This window comes from Pecten maximus, chromosome 10 (assembly GCF_902652985.1).
Source record: "Pecten maximus chromosome 10, xPecMax1.1, whole genome shotgun sequence".
NCBI classification, from domain to species: Eukaryota; Metazoa; Mollusca; class Bivalvia; order Pectinida; family Pectinidae; genus Pecten; species Pecten maximus.
The window spans coordinates 42,300,682-42,319,457 of record NC_047024.1 but is presented as its reverse complement, the minus strand read 5'-3'; the positions used below and the strand labels follow the sequence as shown (position 1 = coordinate 42,319,457).

The 18,776-nt window shown below is 37.2% G+C and overlaps 1 protein-coding gene across 1 annotated transcript; it reads right to left on the bottom strand.

Moving 5' to 3' along the window:
* Positions 1-13,426: 13,426 nt before the first annotated feature.
* On the bottom strand, positions 13,427-18,763 carry LOC117336150 (GDH/6PGL endoplasmic bifunctional protein-like). Its single transcript, XM_033896534.1, is given in 7 exon segments — positions 13,427-13,549; positions 13,552-13,855; positions 13,858-15,098; positions 16,109-16,200; positions 16,814-17,501; positions 17,944-18,113; positions 18,699-18,763. Coding segments are annotated over 6 exon segments (2,388 nt in total). The 5' UTR covers positions 17,951-18,113; positions 18,699-18,763; the 3' UTR covers positions 13,427-13,493.
* Between the last annotated feature and the right edge of the window lie 13 nt (positions 18,764-18,776).

Genomic DNA, 18,776 nt, shown 5'->3' with positions numbered 1-18,776 from the left:
ATCTGACGCTGTTTACCTCCTTCCAACCGCTCGATTTACACAAATGTTGAATGATGCTTGTAAAATAGTAAAAAAAGGTTCACATTTAGAGATTCTGTTAAGTCCGCATTTTAGACACAGGGAAATTGCAGTCTCTTTTTTTCTACAATGGCTTCATCCTTGATAGATTTTAGAAATGGTTGTATGAATCGATGAAACAAATTTCCTAATCTACTTAGACACATGTTTATCTTCAATGATGAAGCTGATATTTATACATATCACTCTGTAAGTGTAACCCGTAAAACGTGCTGGTCTGCCGGACCAGGTACAATGTATAAAGGTACAAGAGGAGGATCAGAGCACTAGCTCAGTAAACAGACAAGTATGTGCGTGCCATGTTTATTGTTTTGTTGTTATACATGTACTTATACTGATGGGCTGCAAGGCCTAAAGTTAAATAAAAATTGAATTGAATATAGGGAAGTTGGCATTTACATCTAGTTGTAAATGGGTTTGTTGTCTCTAACTTAAAAGAGTTTTATCTTTGGCTAGAAATGTGACTTCTATCTTTAGCTGTAAAAGTGACTGTTATCTGTATATGAAAACGGGATTTATTTTCTCTAGTTATATTTTTAAATGTGACTTTTATCTTTAGTTGTAAAAGTGACCGTTATCTCTACCTGTAAAAGTGACCGTTGTCTCTACCTGTAAAAGTGACCGTTATCTCTAGTTGTAAAAGTGACCGTTATCTCTACCTGTAAAAGTGACCATTATCTCTACCTGTAAAAGTGACCGTTGTCTCTACCTGTAAATGTGACCGTTATCTCTAGTTGTAAAAGTGATCATTATCTCTACCTGTAAAAGTGACCGTTATCTCTACCTGTAAAAGTGACCGTTATCTCTAGTTGTAAAAGTGACCATTATCTCTACCTGTAAAAGTGACCGTTGTCTCTACCTGTAAAATTGACCGTTATCTCTACCTGTAACAGTTACCGTTGTCTCTAGTTGTAAAAGTGACCATTATCTCTACCTGTAAAAGTGACCATTATCTCTACCTGTAAAAGTGACCGCTATCTCTACCTGTAAAAGTGACCGTTATCTCTACCTGTAAAAGTGACCGTTATCTCTACCTGTAAAAGTGACCGCTATCTCTACCTGTAAAAGTGACCGTTATCTCTACCTGTAAAAGTGACCGTTGTCTCTACCTGTAACAGTGACCGCTATCTCTACCTGTAAAAGTGACCGTTATCTCTACCTGTAAAAGTGACCGTTGTCTCTACCTGTAAAAGTGACCGCTATCTCTACCTGTAAAAGTGACCGTTATCTCTACCTGTAAAAGTGACCGTTGTCTCTACCTGTAAAAGTGACCGCTATCTCTACCTGTAAAAGTGACCGTTATCTCTACCTGTTATCTATTTCCCAATCTAATTAAAATCTAGATGGTCATTCTCACTACTACTAGATTTTAATTAGATTGTCTATTTCCGGGCTGTCCTTCGACAGGTGATACAGGTATTACTATATAAAGAATTAAATCTGCAAACCGAAACTTAAAATCGAGAAACTGAGAGCATAATATGAACAAATATATATATACATGGCAGATTACAAGAGGAATAAGGTCTTCCAACAGGGTAAGTGTTTTCCGCCGACGACATACGCCATGCTGAATGTGCCTGCCTTAATATCGCACGAAATATTTACCAAAGGAAACATGAAGTAAAATGTTCTGCATTAAGATTTTTCAAATTGATTATTTTGACATGCTGTTCTCTTTTAAGTTTTGTTTGTGGTTATATTTTGTTTATTGTTGTATTTGTCTGGCGATTGCATTTTGTTTGTGATTGGCATTATATTACTGAACTGTCTACATGACTTTTTGTCCAGAAATTCCTTGTTCATTTTAACCTAACTCAAACGGTAAAAATCAATAAAATGACGATCGTTATATGTCGCTTACGTCATCAGATTTAGATTCCGGTGTACACTTGACGCCATTACGTCACGTTTAATATGACGCTGTAACGGTTAATTGTCACACGTGTCGATCATTAATGGACATACGTAATCACGGAGAGAATATATAATTCAGCCTCACGTTACGTTACCTCACCACATGGACAGAGGTACTTACACCTATTTACTGTTTAATTGACGACACTCTATTTTTTGCACATCAGATAAATTCTTATGACAGGATATTCTGCGAAATCTGTTCAACAGGGAATTTTACTTGTGTCAATGTTAGTGTATTGTTTACAAAATTTTACAAACAGTCAATTTCAGAAGTCTATTGTTTGTATTTCCGATGCAAATTCATTAAAATATTGTTACATTGTACGTGTAACTTGTTGCTATCGTTCCACTTTCTGTAGATATCGGGGTTTTACATGTGACCAACTTTTGTTTCTGAAGTTGAAATTGACATAAAAATGTACTTTAACGGTTCAGTACATGAACCTGAGATTTTCCATAGAATGTTATAACTTAAATGTTGTATATATCCTCTTGTATATATTACATAAGACTTCGATAATTCAATCAAACCTACATCACGGCATGGTGAATCAAACACAAATCAATGTACGTTGATAGCCATGAAGACACTGGTCGAATGACAAGGAAATGAAAAAGCCATTATTTACAGGCAAATTATTCAAGGATAATCGAAAGCTTATGCAAAATCACATCATACAGTTTGTAAAAAACGTTAGTCTGAGAAACAAAATGTTTTCTTATTTCTTTATCAAGTCATTTGTTGATATTGAAACATCTGAACCATTTGGTATTCCCTGTCTCAGATAACTTATTCCTACTGAATACACAACACAAGTGAAAAAGAGTTTGACTAGCCTTTCTGCCATACTAGCCCGAGTTTTCTCTGGCCCTGTCTAGGTGACAGGGCCAGATACAACTAGGGCTCCTGCGAAACGTTCTTGTAAATACATCCCATTTCTCGATTGACAATGCGTGAAAAGCTCTCGTACATGTAAACCGCTTCCGGTTGTATGGATTATCAGCACTAAAGCCGAACAGAGTTATATTGCTCGTAGCGACACCTGCCCTACTAGAAAATCCTCGACTTTGTACCCTGCACATCTGATATCCGTTATTAGCTTCGTTGCTTCTGGTCAATTTATACTTGTCCGTCATCGGTCAGTGTCATTAGCCGACATGTTGTGGTCAGTCTGATACATATTTACGATCGGAATTAAAACCGCACCTCGCCATTCAAATGGCACTAATTACGGACGGTGAAGAGTCTTGGTTATTAATTAGAACTGCGGTTACGATTTCCGGTTGTTTTTCCGATGAAACACACGTGCATAACTGTCGTTATACCATAAAACTCTATTTCTTCACCGATACAGAATACTATGAAAATGACATCATGTGCATGAGCAGATATGTAAAGCACTTTCAGTTTAAACCGACAGCCAATATGGTCATTTGGTTTAAAGAAGATCGAAGTATACTTGTGGTAAAAACTTCCAATGACAACAATTTGTCTGCGAAAGTGGAGTGTACGTGAATAGTTTTGGATTTCAATAGGGGTCGCTTAGAACGAATATTCATACCCTGCCTACACTGCTCTGACGACGACCATCTGTAAGAAATTGTCCGTCCGTCGTCCAGAGCAACGTTATCGCAGCTACGACCATCTGTCAGAAATTGTCCGTCCGTCGTCCAGAGCAACGTTATCGCAGCTACGACCATCTGTCAGAAATTGTCCGTCCGTCGTCCAGAGCTACGTTATCGCAGCTAGCTATATAAGGGTCTCAGTGAAGGAATTTTGGCAGGATCTTTGCGCCCACCATTGAATGACGTTTATTTGTTCTATGTTACACTGATTTTTTTCTTCTTCTTTTTTTTTGTTTTTTTGTTTGTTTGTTTTTTCCGGCATAGCCGTATAATATTCTTTTGACGCCGGATATGACGCGACAGGTGGCGTTACTGGTCAAGATGAAGTATGTGATTGGTCAATGTAGCGATAAATGCAAAATGCAGATATGCAGTTAAAAACGAAAAGAAGTAAAGATTGAATGCAAGCTGAATAAGTTGATGTATCTTTTCAAATGACACATTGATAAAATTAATTCCTGATTCAAATACAGTCTTATCATCACCAAAAATGATTCAAACTGATAAAATCTTGTTATCCGTGCTGAAATGCGTCAAGTTCGTTATTTTTTTTACACCAGCAGTTTTACAATATAACCACCAGTATGTTTTTGTTTTGCTTTTTTTTTTCTTCTTTTTTTCTACGTTTTCCTTCTGTTTCCATTTTTCTAATGTGTGTATATGTATGCTATGGGGAACATCAATGTACATATATATCAAATTTAGGAAAGCCTTGTTTTCTTCAAATAATCAAAATAGTGTTATATTGATAATGTTCATGATAAAAATGTATTCATGTAAAACCATATAAACTGTCTGATCTGATTTTGTCCACATTGTCTTTATAAAAAAACAAAAACAAAAAACAACAACCTGGCACGACACAGATAACACTAATACAATGATATTATTGTAACTGTTTCACCAAAAACATTTAAGTTAAGCTCTCTGAATTAATCAGCTTTACATTACAAACAAAAAAGGCATGTAAGTTAACCAGACATAGGTAAGCGTGTAGCTAACCCGTGTAGACTTATTCCAGGTGTGTCTTCACACAGACGACCCGGTTACCTGTGCACGTGCGGCTAGTCAACTTTTCTCAAATTCTCATGCAAAAGCTTTTTGCCAATTACTGATCAATGCCAGTCATTTATTGACATCAACTAGCTGGCGTAAATATAATAATAACACACTCTTTTAGAATTCCGTTATTATATTTGATGTTATTGAATATGTATGCTGCCGTAATATGGGGAGTACAAGTGTCATATAATCCACCATTAAGGGGGTTTGCAGAGTGCAACGGCCGACACTATCAGGTGAAAACAGGTTACTCAGAAAAGATGCATAGCAACATTTTCACCCAAAATTAGTTAGTCATCGACGTTAATACTGGATAAATAAATGGGGAAATGCTTGCAAAAGTGAAAATGGTCGTTTTCATTAAAGAATGTCACAAAATGTGTCGGGTGTTCACGGATTTGCAGTATTCTCGTTTCATGAAAGATAAATTGGTATCTTACCTGCACGTGTGTTATGTAATATTACAACCTATCGAGTTTTTTGTTTTTCATTTTTTTTTGTAAAACTGGCGAGAAACATCATAAAACCATGTTCATTTCCATATTTCATCATAAAACGTTCGCCAATCTATATTGCAAGGTAGGTTGGTTATTCCAAAGAAATACAATGCGTAAAAAACAAAACAAAAACAACAAACAAACAAACAAACAAACAAAAATAACAATCAAAACAACAACAAACGAAACTAATAATTTAATATTTTACTTATAACCAACCCGTGTCTCTGTAATGATTCTCTGAGTTTTGGAGATGTAAGGACTGAAGGGTTCGTCATCTGTAACAGATACAATGGTACAGTCTATCGAGGGATGCTGAATCACTATGACGAATAGGAGAAGTGCTACGCGGTCGTTAGGCGGGAACTTAAGGTTCTACAACAAATGCGGGACTAGTCGTTAGGGATAAAAATACAAAAGATGTACAAAACAGGTTTAGGAAACAAGATGTAATAGCGTTTAGTTTGTCAATACACTGTGCGTACATCTTACAATCATCACCACTCCCCATCACCAAATTAGACCTGAACAACTCTCGTGATATTGATAAATGATATTGTCATTAATATATTTTCTATAACAGTTTTCTACCGGAAGCAGCGTTTCAATATATTGTTTTGGATGTTGAACTTCCATAAAGCAATTTTTTAGAAAGATATACTGAGTCGATATTGCATGTAATATCCTGAGTCTGGCGGTTGAGCACGATGCCTCAAGATCCGGTTTTTCAGACACGGCGTCTGACTCCTTGTATTAATAACAACAGATTCTTTCAAGAAACAACAGAGAATACCGATATTAAAACGAAACCGGTATTCCAACTCAAAATTTATCTAACGACGACAAATAAGAAACAAATACAGATTTGCGTGGAGACCATTTAAAAAGTAGAAGGAGAATAAGGCCAAGGCGTTGTGTCCTAGGCTCGGTTATAACCGGGACAAGGACGTTAAGCCCCATCAATCAATCAATCAAGGCCAAGGCGTTGTAGAAGAGCAAACGTCTTCGGCTTCATCGACGACATCAGCCGGTTTCGTAGCAAGTGAAATCTAAAAGCAGTTGTTATTACGGCATACTTCCCACCTTTCACAATGGCAAAGTGTAGGTAATAAATCACATGTTACCACACTCCACTGAACACATAGTCCCCTTCCATGGCCAACAATTATTTAATGACCAGGAAAGAGTTTAATACATGCAGATGAATTATTATTAACTTCAGTGAGTTAAGAGAAATAACTTAAAATTGCAGATATACATTTCTTGATTTTTAAATCATTTCCTGGAACAATGTTAATTCTTCAGGAATCTTTTTCTTAAACAAAATTACACAATCAAATAAGCTATTTCTTGAAAGATATGTAGATGGAAATTACTAGAATTTTGAGATGGATAATTCCGTATGTCTTAGAATTGTTAACAGGCACTTTTTATGGGGTGCCGTTTTACTATTTATTCCCATTTGGTGATATTATCTATTCGAATAGGTGATATCACTTAATGAAACGAATAGGTGATATCACAAATTCGAATAGGTGATATCACTTAATGAAACGAATAGATGATATCACCAATTCGAATAGGTGATATCACTTATAAAATTTCATAAGTGATATCACCTATTCGAATAAGTGATATCACTTTAGAATCAATACAAACGACAGCTCCCAAATAACTATAATGGTACAGTAGATGTTGGAATTTTTTTTACACGTGATGGAATTGGGGAGCATACAGTTTTCCAAATTTTATAAGTGATATCACCTATTCGAATAGGTGATATCACTTAATGAAACGAATAGGTGATATCACTCATTCGAATAGGTAATATCACCAATTCGAATAGGTGATATCACTTATAAAATTTCATAAGTGATATCGTATAGGTGATATCACCTATTCGGTTCATTAAGTGACATCACCTATTCAAATGAGTGATATCACTTATTGAAACAAATAGGTGATATCACTTATTGAAACAAATAGGTGATATCACTTATTGAAACAAATAGGTGATATCACCAAATGGGAATAAATAGTAAAACGGCGCCCCATACTTTTTACCTTCCCTGACACCGTATCTGGATAATAATCCAAAAATTGCATTTCATCTTATGTTTAAATATAACTAAAGCCAGAACTTCACTCCGTATGACAATATCCCTGTGTCACAGGCGCCTGTGGTTATTGGGCCTAAATGTTTGATAAGAAGGTGTTGACGGTAAAATCTAAAAATAGGTCGAGCGAGACATCAAAATCTGGAAGGGGAGGTGTAAAGCCAAATATTTGGAAGTAAATAGGTAAATATTTAAAAACACTATCGTCAATGATTCTTTTAAAAAACCTAACCAATCTTTGTTTTGGTTTATTTTGTTTAACGTCCTATTAACAGCCAGGTTCATTAAGGACGTTCCAGGTTGCATGGAGGTGGAGGAAAGCCGGAATACCCGGAGAAAACCCACCGGCCTACGGTCAGTACCTGGCAACTGCCCCGACGTAGGTTTCGAACTCGCAACCCAGAGGTGGAGGGCTAGTGATTAACGTGTCGGGACACCTTAACAACTCGGCCACCACGGCCCCTAACTAATCTTTAACCCGAATCATATGCTCTACCCGGTCAGAAACTATGATTCCTAACTCCGCGAGCCTTGTACGTGTTTAAGTACACGGAATATATTAGGAGTAGTGGCTAATATTTTTTTCCAACAAATACTGTATAGATCAAGGCTCTTTTGCTTTAAATAACATTTTCTTTTACATTTATTTTGTATCATCATACATTTACATCACACTCAAGAGAAATATTCATAATCATTCACGAATGTTTGCACGCAAGACGAGATAGACCAGTTATTGGGGAAATAATTAAATAAAGAATTCGAAAATATCAGCCTTTCCATATACATAATATTTATATCTCATACGGTAACTACGTATATACATGTACATGTAACTACATTAAACACGTGCAATGTCGACGTCATTAAACGTGCTCTTACGCAATGAACACTACAGCGACCAATGCCCCGTCTGTCATACGAAATAAAATAAAATATAAGGACCGTAAAAAATCACGATTGGTTTCACAAAGCAGGTAGCTTCCTATTTCTTGTAAAAAGACCTCAAACATGACAGGTCTTAAAAGACTGTCTAAAGAAATTGGTTGAAAAACGGCTGACAGAACACAATATGTTGTCAACAAATAATTGCGACATGCTGAAGCATGTCAGAGCAGCTTACGGGCCTATGATGGATTTTCGAAATCTAAACAGCAGTCTGTTCTGTTGTATTGACAGGCTCATCATATATCTAACATTACCGAGCCCTCCCAGCATCTGCGGTGTCATCGACCATTCCGATAGATTCACGCATCCTGAAAGTTTTGGTGTAAACATATTTACCGTTATCAATACTTCCATTGTCTTACCCTCAACCTATTACCGGTCCTGCACGTGCTTGTCCTTTTGTATGTCGCATGGATGTGAGTTTCCTTTCATAACATTAATTGATGTGATTGATTAGGTATAGGTATTAGGGAAGATAGTCTAGGGCTATCTCTCATATTACTCAATAGTAAAAATCAAGTCCGGAAGATTTATCTCAGAATGAACTAAAATAGGTACTTCGTGGAAGTACATTGTAGTGATGTACAATTTAGCCAATGTTTCAATGCTTTCCGGGCTAAATCACTGTCGCTATCTTTAACGAATAGGATTTCAAGACCTTAAATTGCAAGATATTGCGGACATGATTAATAGTGTCTTCAGTAATAATATATTTCACATATGTGGCTAACATCTTCGTATTTTGACGAGTGCACCATCATAAATGTTATGTTTATAAATGTTTATTACCGGCAAACTTTTAGGCAACATTTGTCTAAGCTTACGATGCTGATCCAAATACCCCATGTATTGAGCTTTCCGATTGGTCAATTCGAGTTTTCATTTGCGTTTGACTGTAAAATCGTCTAATTATTTTTCATTAGTGGCCATTTTAACTGTATTGGGTTTGGTATATCTAATAAAACAAGAACGCAATAAAACGACTTTATTATTTCTTTTACTTATCTATTCGTTTTGTCGCTTTATCATATAATTATTTGACCTACATGGCTGGCGTTGTCACCTTATGACATACATATTTGACCTTCAAGGCTGATGTTGTCACCTTATGACATACACATTTGACCTTCACGGCTGATGTTGTCACCTTATGACATACACATTTGACCTTCACGGCTAGTGTTGTCACCTTATGACATAAACATTTGACCTACATGGCTGGCGTTGTCACCTTATGACATACATATTTGACCTTCAAGGCTGATGTTGTCACCTTATTACATACACATTTGACCTTCACGGCTGGTGTTGTCACCTTATGACATAAACATTTGACCTACATGGCTGGCGTTGTCACCTTATGACATACATATTTGACCTTCAAGGCTGGCGTTGTCACTTAATGACATACACATTTGACCTACATGACTGGTGATGTTACCTTATGATATAACATTTGACCTACATGGCTGGCGTTGTCACCTCATGACATACATATTTGACCTTCAAGGCTGATGTTGTCACCTTATGACATACACATTTGACCTACATGGCTGATGTTGTCACCTTATGACATACACATTTGACCTTCACGGCTGGTGTTGTCACCTTATGACATAAACATTTGACCTACACGGCTGGTGTTGTCACCTTATGACATACATATTTGACCTTCAAGGCTGATGTTGTCACCTTATGACATAAATATTTGACCTTCAAGGCTGATGTTGTCACCTTATGACATACACATTTGACCTTCACGGCTGGTGTTGTCACCTTATGACATACACATTTGACCTACATGGCTGGCGTTGTCACCTTATGACATACATATTTGACCTTCAAGGCTGATGTTGTCACCTTATGACATACACATTTGACCTTCACAGCTGGTGTTGTTACCTTATGACATAAACATTTGACCTACATAGCTGATGTTGTCTGTAAAGTTAAAGACGCTCACCCTTTCGTCACACCTGGCCCCACTCTCGGTACACCATGTTTTCTTTATTTTATTCATATTTTGACCATTTTATTGAATTTAGTGTTAAGATTACGAGTCCGTTTACTTGTTGGGATTCTCTGCTTTACAGTGTATATCCAGATCCCAGTTAGTGTGTTCAGTAGAGCCAGTCGTCATTGGAAATATTGTCACTTTTAACGTCGGATTTTATTATCATTACTTATCTGTTTTTGTTTGTTTTGTTTTGTTTTATTTTTTTTTAGAGCTTCAGATCGCATTTTGCGTTGGTGAAAATAGGACCGTCCTGTCTATACCCAAACAAATCTCCGGGTGTTTCTAAACCATATCCGGATAATATTGTACGATGTCCCTATTGTTACTTCCAATATGTTTGACCTTGTTTATAATTAACATTGAAGCTCGACCTATTACCGAGTTTTGACTTCGCCAAATCGATGGTTTCTAATTTGAAGTTTACTTAATATCAGTTCATTATTGTACTAAACCTTGAAGTTTACTGTAGTATCAGTTCGTTGTTTTACTAAACCTTGAAGTTTTCTGTAGTATCAGTCCGTTGTTGAACTAAACATTGAAGTTTACTCAGTATTAGTCCGTTGTTGTACTAAACCTTCAAATTTACTTAGTATCAGTCCATTGTTGTACTTAAATTGAAGCGTACATACATGTAGTATCAGCCTGTTGTGGTACCAAACCTTGAAATTTGACTTTGTTTGCATACACCAACAAATCACCCTTCATATTCCTCCACCCAGTCACTGTATGAAACCTAGCAGACATTACTATCGAGTTTCATTTCTACAAATGCTTTGTAAAATTATATCAAATAGTTATCGTATTGTGGGTGCCATACACTTTCATTATCATTAAATCTTTTATCGACATCTATGAGGGATCAATAAGAATGTTAAAATACCAATGGGGGATCTGAACCATGAGATTATGAGCAAATGCCAGAAACGGTATAACGATCGTTTTTAAAGTCATGATAATCTATTTTTAAGTAATGCAGTCGTGTGAACTTTGCAAACACAATTAAACTCATCAGTCATACAAATACATGTTTATTTTGATTCTAATTATATTCTTTTAAAAATCTATTGTTCTGGAATCATTATTAAATATTCAAATCACACAAGGGAAAAAAAGAAGAAAAAAAACAACAAAAAAACAAAAAACAAATATCAACAAGAGATCCCAGAGGGATCTTGACGCCCACCATTGAATGATCTTCATAGGTTCCATGTCAGATTGATCTTTTCTCTACTTTTCCCTTCCTCTAAGTCTTACTAATCTGTGTAAATTCAGAAACAGCCCTCTAGTACTTTTCAAACAAGGGGAACCTATATATAAAATTTAAGATTTAGTGATAATGGCTGTCTGTCGGCCATGTTGTTTTCCGATTGGTCCCAAAATGCAACATCAGGGACAAAAGGGAATCTACATATGGAAGTTTAGAAAGATCCCTTCAGTACCTTCTGTAAAATAGCGATAACAAACTTCAATTGTCAAAATCCAAGATGGCTGCCTGTCGGCCATGTTGTTTTCCAATTAATCTCAAAATGCAATATGCATAACAAGGCACCCAGGGGAACTTACATATGAAATTTGAGAAAGATCCCTTCATTACTTTCTGAGAAATAGCGATAACAAACTTCAATTGTCAAAATCCAAGATGGCTTCCTGTCGGCCATGTTGTTTTCCGATTGGTATCAAAATGCAATATGCATAACTAAGCACCAAGGGGAACCTACATATGAAATTTGAGAAAGATCCCTTTATTACTTTCTGAGAAATAGCGATAACAAACTTCAATTGTCAAAATCCAAGATGGCTGCCTGTCGGCCATGTTGTTTTCCAATTGGTATCAAAATGCAATATGCATAACTAAGCACCAAGGGGAACCTATATATGAAATTTGAGAAAGATTCCTTCAGTGCTTTCTAGGAAATAGCGATAACAAACTTCAATTGTCAAAATCCAAGATGGCTGCCTGTCGGCCATGTTGTTTTCCGATTGGTCTCAAAATGCAATATGCATAACTAGGCACCAGGGGGAACCTACATATGAAATTTGAGAAAGATCCCTTCAGTGCATTATGAGAATTAGCAATAACAAACTTCAATTGTCAAAATCCAAGATGGCTGCCTGTCGGCCATGTTGTTTTCCGATTAGTCTCAAAATGCGATATGCATAACTGGGCACCAAGGGGAACCTACATATCAAATTTGAGAAAGATCCCTTCACTACTTTCTGAGAATTAGCGATAACAAACTTCAATTGTCAAAATCCAAGATGGCTGCCTGTCGGCCTTGTTGTTTTCTAATTGGTATCAAAATGCAATATGCATAACTAGGCACCAAGGGGAACCTATATATGAAATTTGAGAAAGATCCCTTCAGTGCATTATGAGAATTAGCGATAACAAACTTCAATTGTCAAAATCCAAGATGGCTGCCTGACGGCCATGTTGTTTTCCGATTAGTCTCAAAATGCAATATGCATAACTAGGCACCAAGGGGAACCTATATTTGAAATTTGAGAAAGATCCCTTCAGTACTTTCTGAGAAATAGCGATAACAAGAATTGTTTACAGAGGGACGGAGGGACGGACCACGGACCACGGACGCAGGGCGATTTGAATAGCCCACCATCTGATGATGGTGGGCTTAAAATCAACATGAGTTAGTTTGGAGTTACTTCCTGTCGACTTACAACTTCTGCATTAGAATTCTATATAATAGTGGATGGGTCAGAAACCTTCCCAGGTGGTAGTTGGCTCCCATCTTGATGTTAATATCTTTCTTGGTTCTTTGCAAGTTTGGTACTTCCTTCTTTCTTTCTTTTATTTCCTTTTGTTCTCATGAAACTCATTAAATAAACCATATACAAGTATACTGTTATTATACAAAACGATAAAAGTCTAAATCCCAGAATGCTGCCTTTCATTTTGTTATTTTGACCAGTATCAAAATGGGATGTGCACAACTTATAAACAAGTGGAATCTGGAATTTGTGGAATTTATGATAACCTCATGCATTAATTTCTGAGATTTATCAAAAATAAACGTCGACTGTCAAAATTTAAGATGACAAACTGTTTGCCATTTTGTTACGCATGCACACATGTACAGCTAACATCAATCAGTGAACGTACAAATAACGTTAGAGAAAGATTTTCCGAATACACCTCAAGAAACAGTGATTGAAATAATTGTTTAATTAATGACGATGAATATTAAAATCCCAAATTAATATAATAATTTACCTAGTACCAAACCAGGCATCATGGTCCACAAACCACGTGACATTCCCTTCACAGGTTTCACGCTTAGTATCGGAAAATCTGTGGCAGTTTTCTTGTCGTCGAGTAGTGCCATCAATATGTCATGTTTCTTATCGCCTGTCACCAAAACTAAAACTTGTCTCCCCTTATTTAACAAAGGTAATGTCAATGTCATTCTAGATTTGACTGTATCCATAGCAACAAGTGACGAAATCTCGTGAGACTTGCCTGGGAAGAGTGAAGCCGTATGTCCATCAGACCCAACTCCGAGGAGAATTAAGTCGAACTCTAGATCCGGAATGTGGTGTCTAACTTCTTCTTCATATATGGAGTTTCCCGCTTATCGTCAGGACTACAGACGCGGCCCGCAATCTCTACAGGCATAGTGTGGATATTTAGGTAGGGAATTGGAATGTTCCTAATTAGATTATCATTCAATAACTTAAAATTTGATTCATCAAATTGGCGGGAGACGCATCTTTCGTCTACCTGCCATAGGTGTACATACTCCCACGGAATATGCTGATGTTTGTCAACTAAAGCTTGAAATAACTTTGTGGGCGTTTTTCCACCAGAAAATGCAATGTTGAAAATATTCTTAATCTTCAAGCGTTCATTTATAGCATTGACTATAAATTCAGCAGCAGCCTGAACGAGAGAATTTTCAGTTGGTTTTGCTATAAGTGGATGACCGAGGTAGCTGGCAGGAAGAAAAGCAAACTGGTGGCCAAATGTGCTATATGAAATAGTATCGTCTTCATCTGTAAACATATACTGAAGACCGTCTGTTGTCAGTTTAAAGTTCAGAGACCGGTCTTCACCTGGCTGATACAAGCGTGGAGCGATTCCCTGGAGCTCATTTAGTATTGGTGACCACAGTTGCCACAAACTTAGGAGCCGCTCCTTGGCAACAAAACTCTCCCGCCTTCCTACAAACATGTCATCTACAACAGTCACATAGGCCGGCTGGTTCTCTTTCGGAACCAGGAAAGTGAAATCATTCAAACTCTGTCCATACATGGCAATATCGTCTGCTGTCACTGGTAAGTCCTTCAGAGAAGCAGGCAATGAAGGGTTAAACAGTTCCTTGGAAACTAAAATGCCAGCTGATGGTAAGTTGCCATGTCCGATTTGGAAAATTATCTGTTTTTGTCCCTTCCAATGACTGCCGTTCTGATGGCGACATCCTGCTATACAGAAATCATTTTCTTTGAAAACAATTCGAATAAAACTTGAGCGTTCGTCTAAATGTTTTCCGGAAACTAAGAGGAAGGGGACGCCACTCCAGCGACAGTTCTTCACCATCACTCGTGAAGCACCAAAGGTAGGTGTAAACTTTGACAATGTCACATTTTCCTTTTCTGTCTGTGCCTGCACGACGTAATCAACATACTGACCAATCAAGACAGACTTCCTGTTGACAGGTTGTATCTGTGACAACAACCGTAGCCTACTGCTATCAACCTGCTCTGTAGTGGTGATTTCATCAGGAAGCTCCATGGCAACAAGGGCGAGTAACTCTGTCAAATGGTTTTGCATCACATCTCTAATTATTCCGTATTGATCATAGAAGTCAATTCTTCCTGTAATTATTAAAAAGGAAAAAAGGTTTTGGAATGAAGGTGGCAAAATATTTTCTACCGGAATTTAGATATAATAATTCAAAAAACGTCATTACAACATCCAATGGGAGAAAACATAAAATAGAAAAATGGAGTAGACAAGAAAGAAAAAAGATGATTCCAATGAAGGGAAGGCGAAAAAGCTCAGATTCTGGTTACTGAACTATTCACAGGGAAAATTGAGTCGTAGAATTATCGGCGGGGCGGGGCGGGGCGGGGCATGACGGGATGGGACAGGAGATCAATATGGGTAACACTATATGCCCCCCCCCCCCCCAAATTGTATGGCAGGGGCATAAAAAATAATGATGTCACAAAATCAAGCAAGGCCAGTGGTTTCAAAACATGAAGAATACAAATAATGTGTTGCTGCTATCATTGCAATTCTAGTTGGCTAGTCATTCAGATACTATGTTCAAAATGGAAGTGAAAACCATTACTTACTAGTTTTACAGAGATAAGTTATTCAATTGATTCAATTGTGCTGATAAACCACCAAACCCATTCACAATACCAAGTCCCTTATCATGTCTTAAAAAAATGCTCAGGGGAAAACTGGCCCTCAGAGGTATACTCAATGAGGTATTTTTTCAGTGTCTTGCCATACTGGCATAGTAACAAAAGGGAGACTACTGCACATTGTTAACTGCATGCATAGCATGATTTGGAAAGTGTATTAATTTCTACTGAAATTTAAAAATTACCAATCATAAATCTGATTTTTGACACCAATGACAGGACCTAATGAATCATAGCAGGGCTTTTTCTCTCTGGTTTGGGATGGGGCCTTTTTGTCTCATTTTCAGAAGAAAATTGGTGAATTGGGAAAGATTTTTTTCAGGAGTAAACTGCAAACGTTGGGAATTGGGCTTTTAAATGAAATGATTCCAATTGAGAATGGGGCTCATTAACAGTCCCGAAAAGCCCTCAGAAAAAGCCCTGGAATGTCCTGGTATCGCCAGTATACTCACCCTGTACGCCAATAGTTTCCTTCATAACCACTTCTACTCGCGCCACATGGTCCCTGGTCAGTAGGGGCTCCAGAACATCTCTATTAGCATGTCTACAAACAAAGGCAGAACCACTAGTCATACTGTTATAGGATGAAGTTTTCGGTGGAAAAACTTTTGAGAATTCAGTACTCCTCATTTATTAGTGGAATAAACTATTTCTTATCGAAGGTGGAGGTGGTGGCGTTGTGGGGTGGGGGGAGGCTGGGAGGGGGCAGGCGGCTTAAAAACAGAAAACAGACAGAATCACCCAAAGTTTGTATATAAATGCACACAAAACTATTTAAGTATTAAAAATCCTATACTTGACAGAAAATAATATATCCTGAGTACAAAAACTGGCAACAACTAACTTATATGAGTTGATGGCCACATCACAGCTAGGCAGGCATTGAATATTTTCAGCAAAATATTATCGACTATGAACCAATTACACATTTTGATATTTTCAAAGTTTCACAAATCATCTCAAGTTAACAATTTTAAAGGCAGTGTGGAATTGGCACACTTACAACAAAATTTACTAAATCTTCAATAAAACTTTTTCTATTGAAATCATATTTGTTTTTAGCAATAATAGCTATAGTGCTTATTAAAATGAGATAACCACTTATATATGAGCATTAACAGTATACAAACATACATGTACATGTAGCTCTCTCTCACCTGAATGGAAGTATTTGTTTTACAACAGATTTCCCCAGGTAATGGTCGACCCTGTATATTTCCTCTTCCTTGTAAAATTTAGCGATCTCCTCGGCCATCTTTACAGCTGACTGGTGATCACTTCCGAACGGTTTCTCCAGGACCAACCGGTTCCAAGACCTCATGGATTTACAGTAACAACACTTCCACATCTTGGCAGACATTGACGCATAAACATTGGGTGGAATAGCCATGTATATAATTCTACCAACTTCTTGATCTTCCCTTTCATCACCAACGTCAAGTAAAAGTCCAAAGTTTTCAAAATCTAAATCAGTCTTGAGAGGAAAATATCTAACATTTTTTGAAAAATTTATTTTCTCTTTTTCACATGCATCACTATAAGATTTGAATGCACAGCTCACATGCTTTTGTAGAATGTTTTCTATTAAAACCTTGCCCTCCTCATAATTTGAACGGCTACATCCAAAGAAATTAAAGGTTGTGTTTTCATCGGCATGGTTGACATAAAGCTGAAACATACTCTGCCAGAGATACTTCTTGGCCAGATCTCCACCCGCTCCTATCAAAATGAAATCTGTGTGTGACCTCTTGACCCCAGAGCAGAGTACACAATGAGTACCTACACAGCCAAGGATGACAAACACAGTGATCCAGTGTTCCATTTTGATGCTAGCAGGCGTGTTTACTACAATGCAAAAAAAATGTGCTTTAATATAATGTTCCAATATTTGATGGAATGTTGGAACAAAAGATATGATAATGATGAAGATGCTGATGATGATGAGGAGGAGAAGGAGGAGGAGGACAGCATAAACTTGAGGTTATGATGATGATGAGGAGGAGGAGGAGGAGGAGGACAGCATAAGGAGGAGGAGGACTGCATAAACCAGTGGTAATGACTTTCTGGAGGTTGAAAATTCTGAATCTTTGTCTAGCCATAGCATTTCCCATTTCCTCTTACAATGTTAAATGACACTTCCAACCCAATAAAATGGACAATTCAATCTATAGCTAGTCACAATATTAATAATTTAGGTGTCACAGATTGTGTAGGTCAATACATCTATTGTAGGACCTTCGGAAATAATATACATGTAGATCTGCTAATAGCACTAACATGACCTTACCTGGCATATTTTATGATGTACCATGAAGAAAGTTCAGATGCCACTCAGAGATATAAAATAAAGTCAGTCGGCTAGATCTTCACCCATATGTCAGGACGTCTCTGATTACAGTATCTATGGTTAGGCAGACAGCTCATCATGTGTTCCACCACAATGATCATAGTCACCAGCTGTATATGAGATAGCATGTAATCATGTTACAAGTCAAATATTACAACAGAATAATTAGAATTTCCTCTTGCCTCAACATCAGATCAGACATGGACATTCTGACAGTTAGATGTCTACATCAGATATCTAGCTATCAGAATGTCCAGGTCTGGTGTCAGGGCCTAGGAAGAAACTCTGGTAACAGAACAATAATAAGATAATCCAACTTCTTCTTGTATCCAACTACATACATGTACATGTATGCTACATTATAATAAAGTTCTTTAAAAATGGTCGAATACCCACAAATTACTGAAGATAAAGCAGGGGTTGGTTTATTGCCTATCATAAGGAGAAAAACTGAACATTGTGTTCAAACAATGTAAGAGGATTATATCGCCAGAAACGTACAGTGAGTATGAGGGGCATTCATGTACATGTGTCATGTAGCCAGAGATCTTTTATCTAGCAGAAATGCAGAACATTACACATGCACGGTGGAAATGGAAGTATGTGTCATATATCAGTTGCCTAAACAAATTTGGCTTTATATATTTTAAATATTAAAAATTATTCCCATCAATCAGTGTAAGCTAATCACAAACCTAAGCATTAGGCCCACTTCACCACCGCCTGGGTCAGACACAAAACGAAAGTAGATCGATCGTAGTCATTCTTTTGCT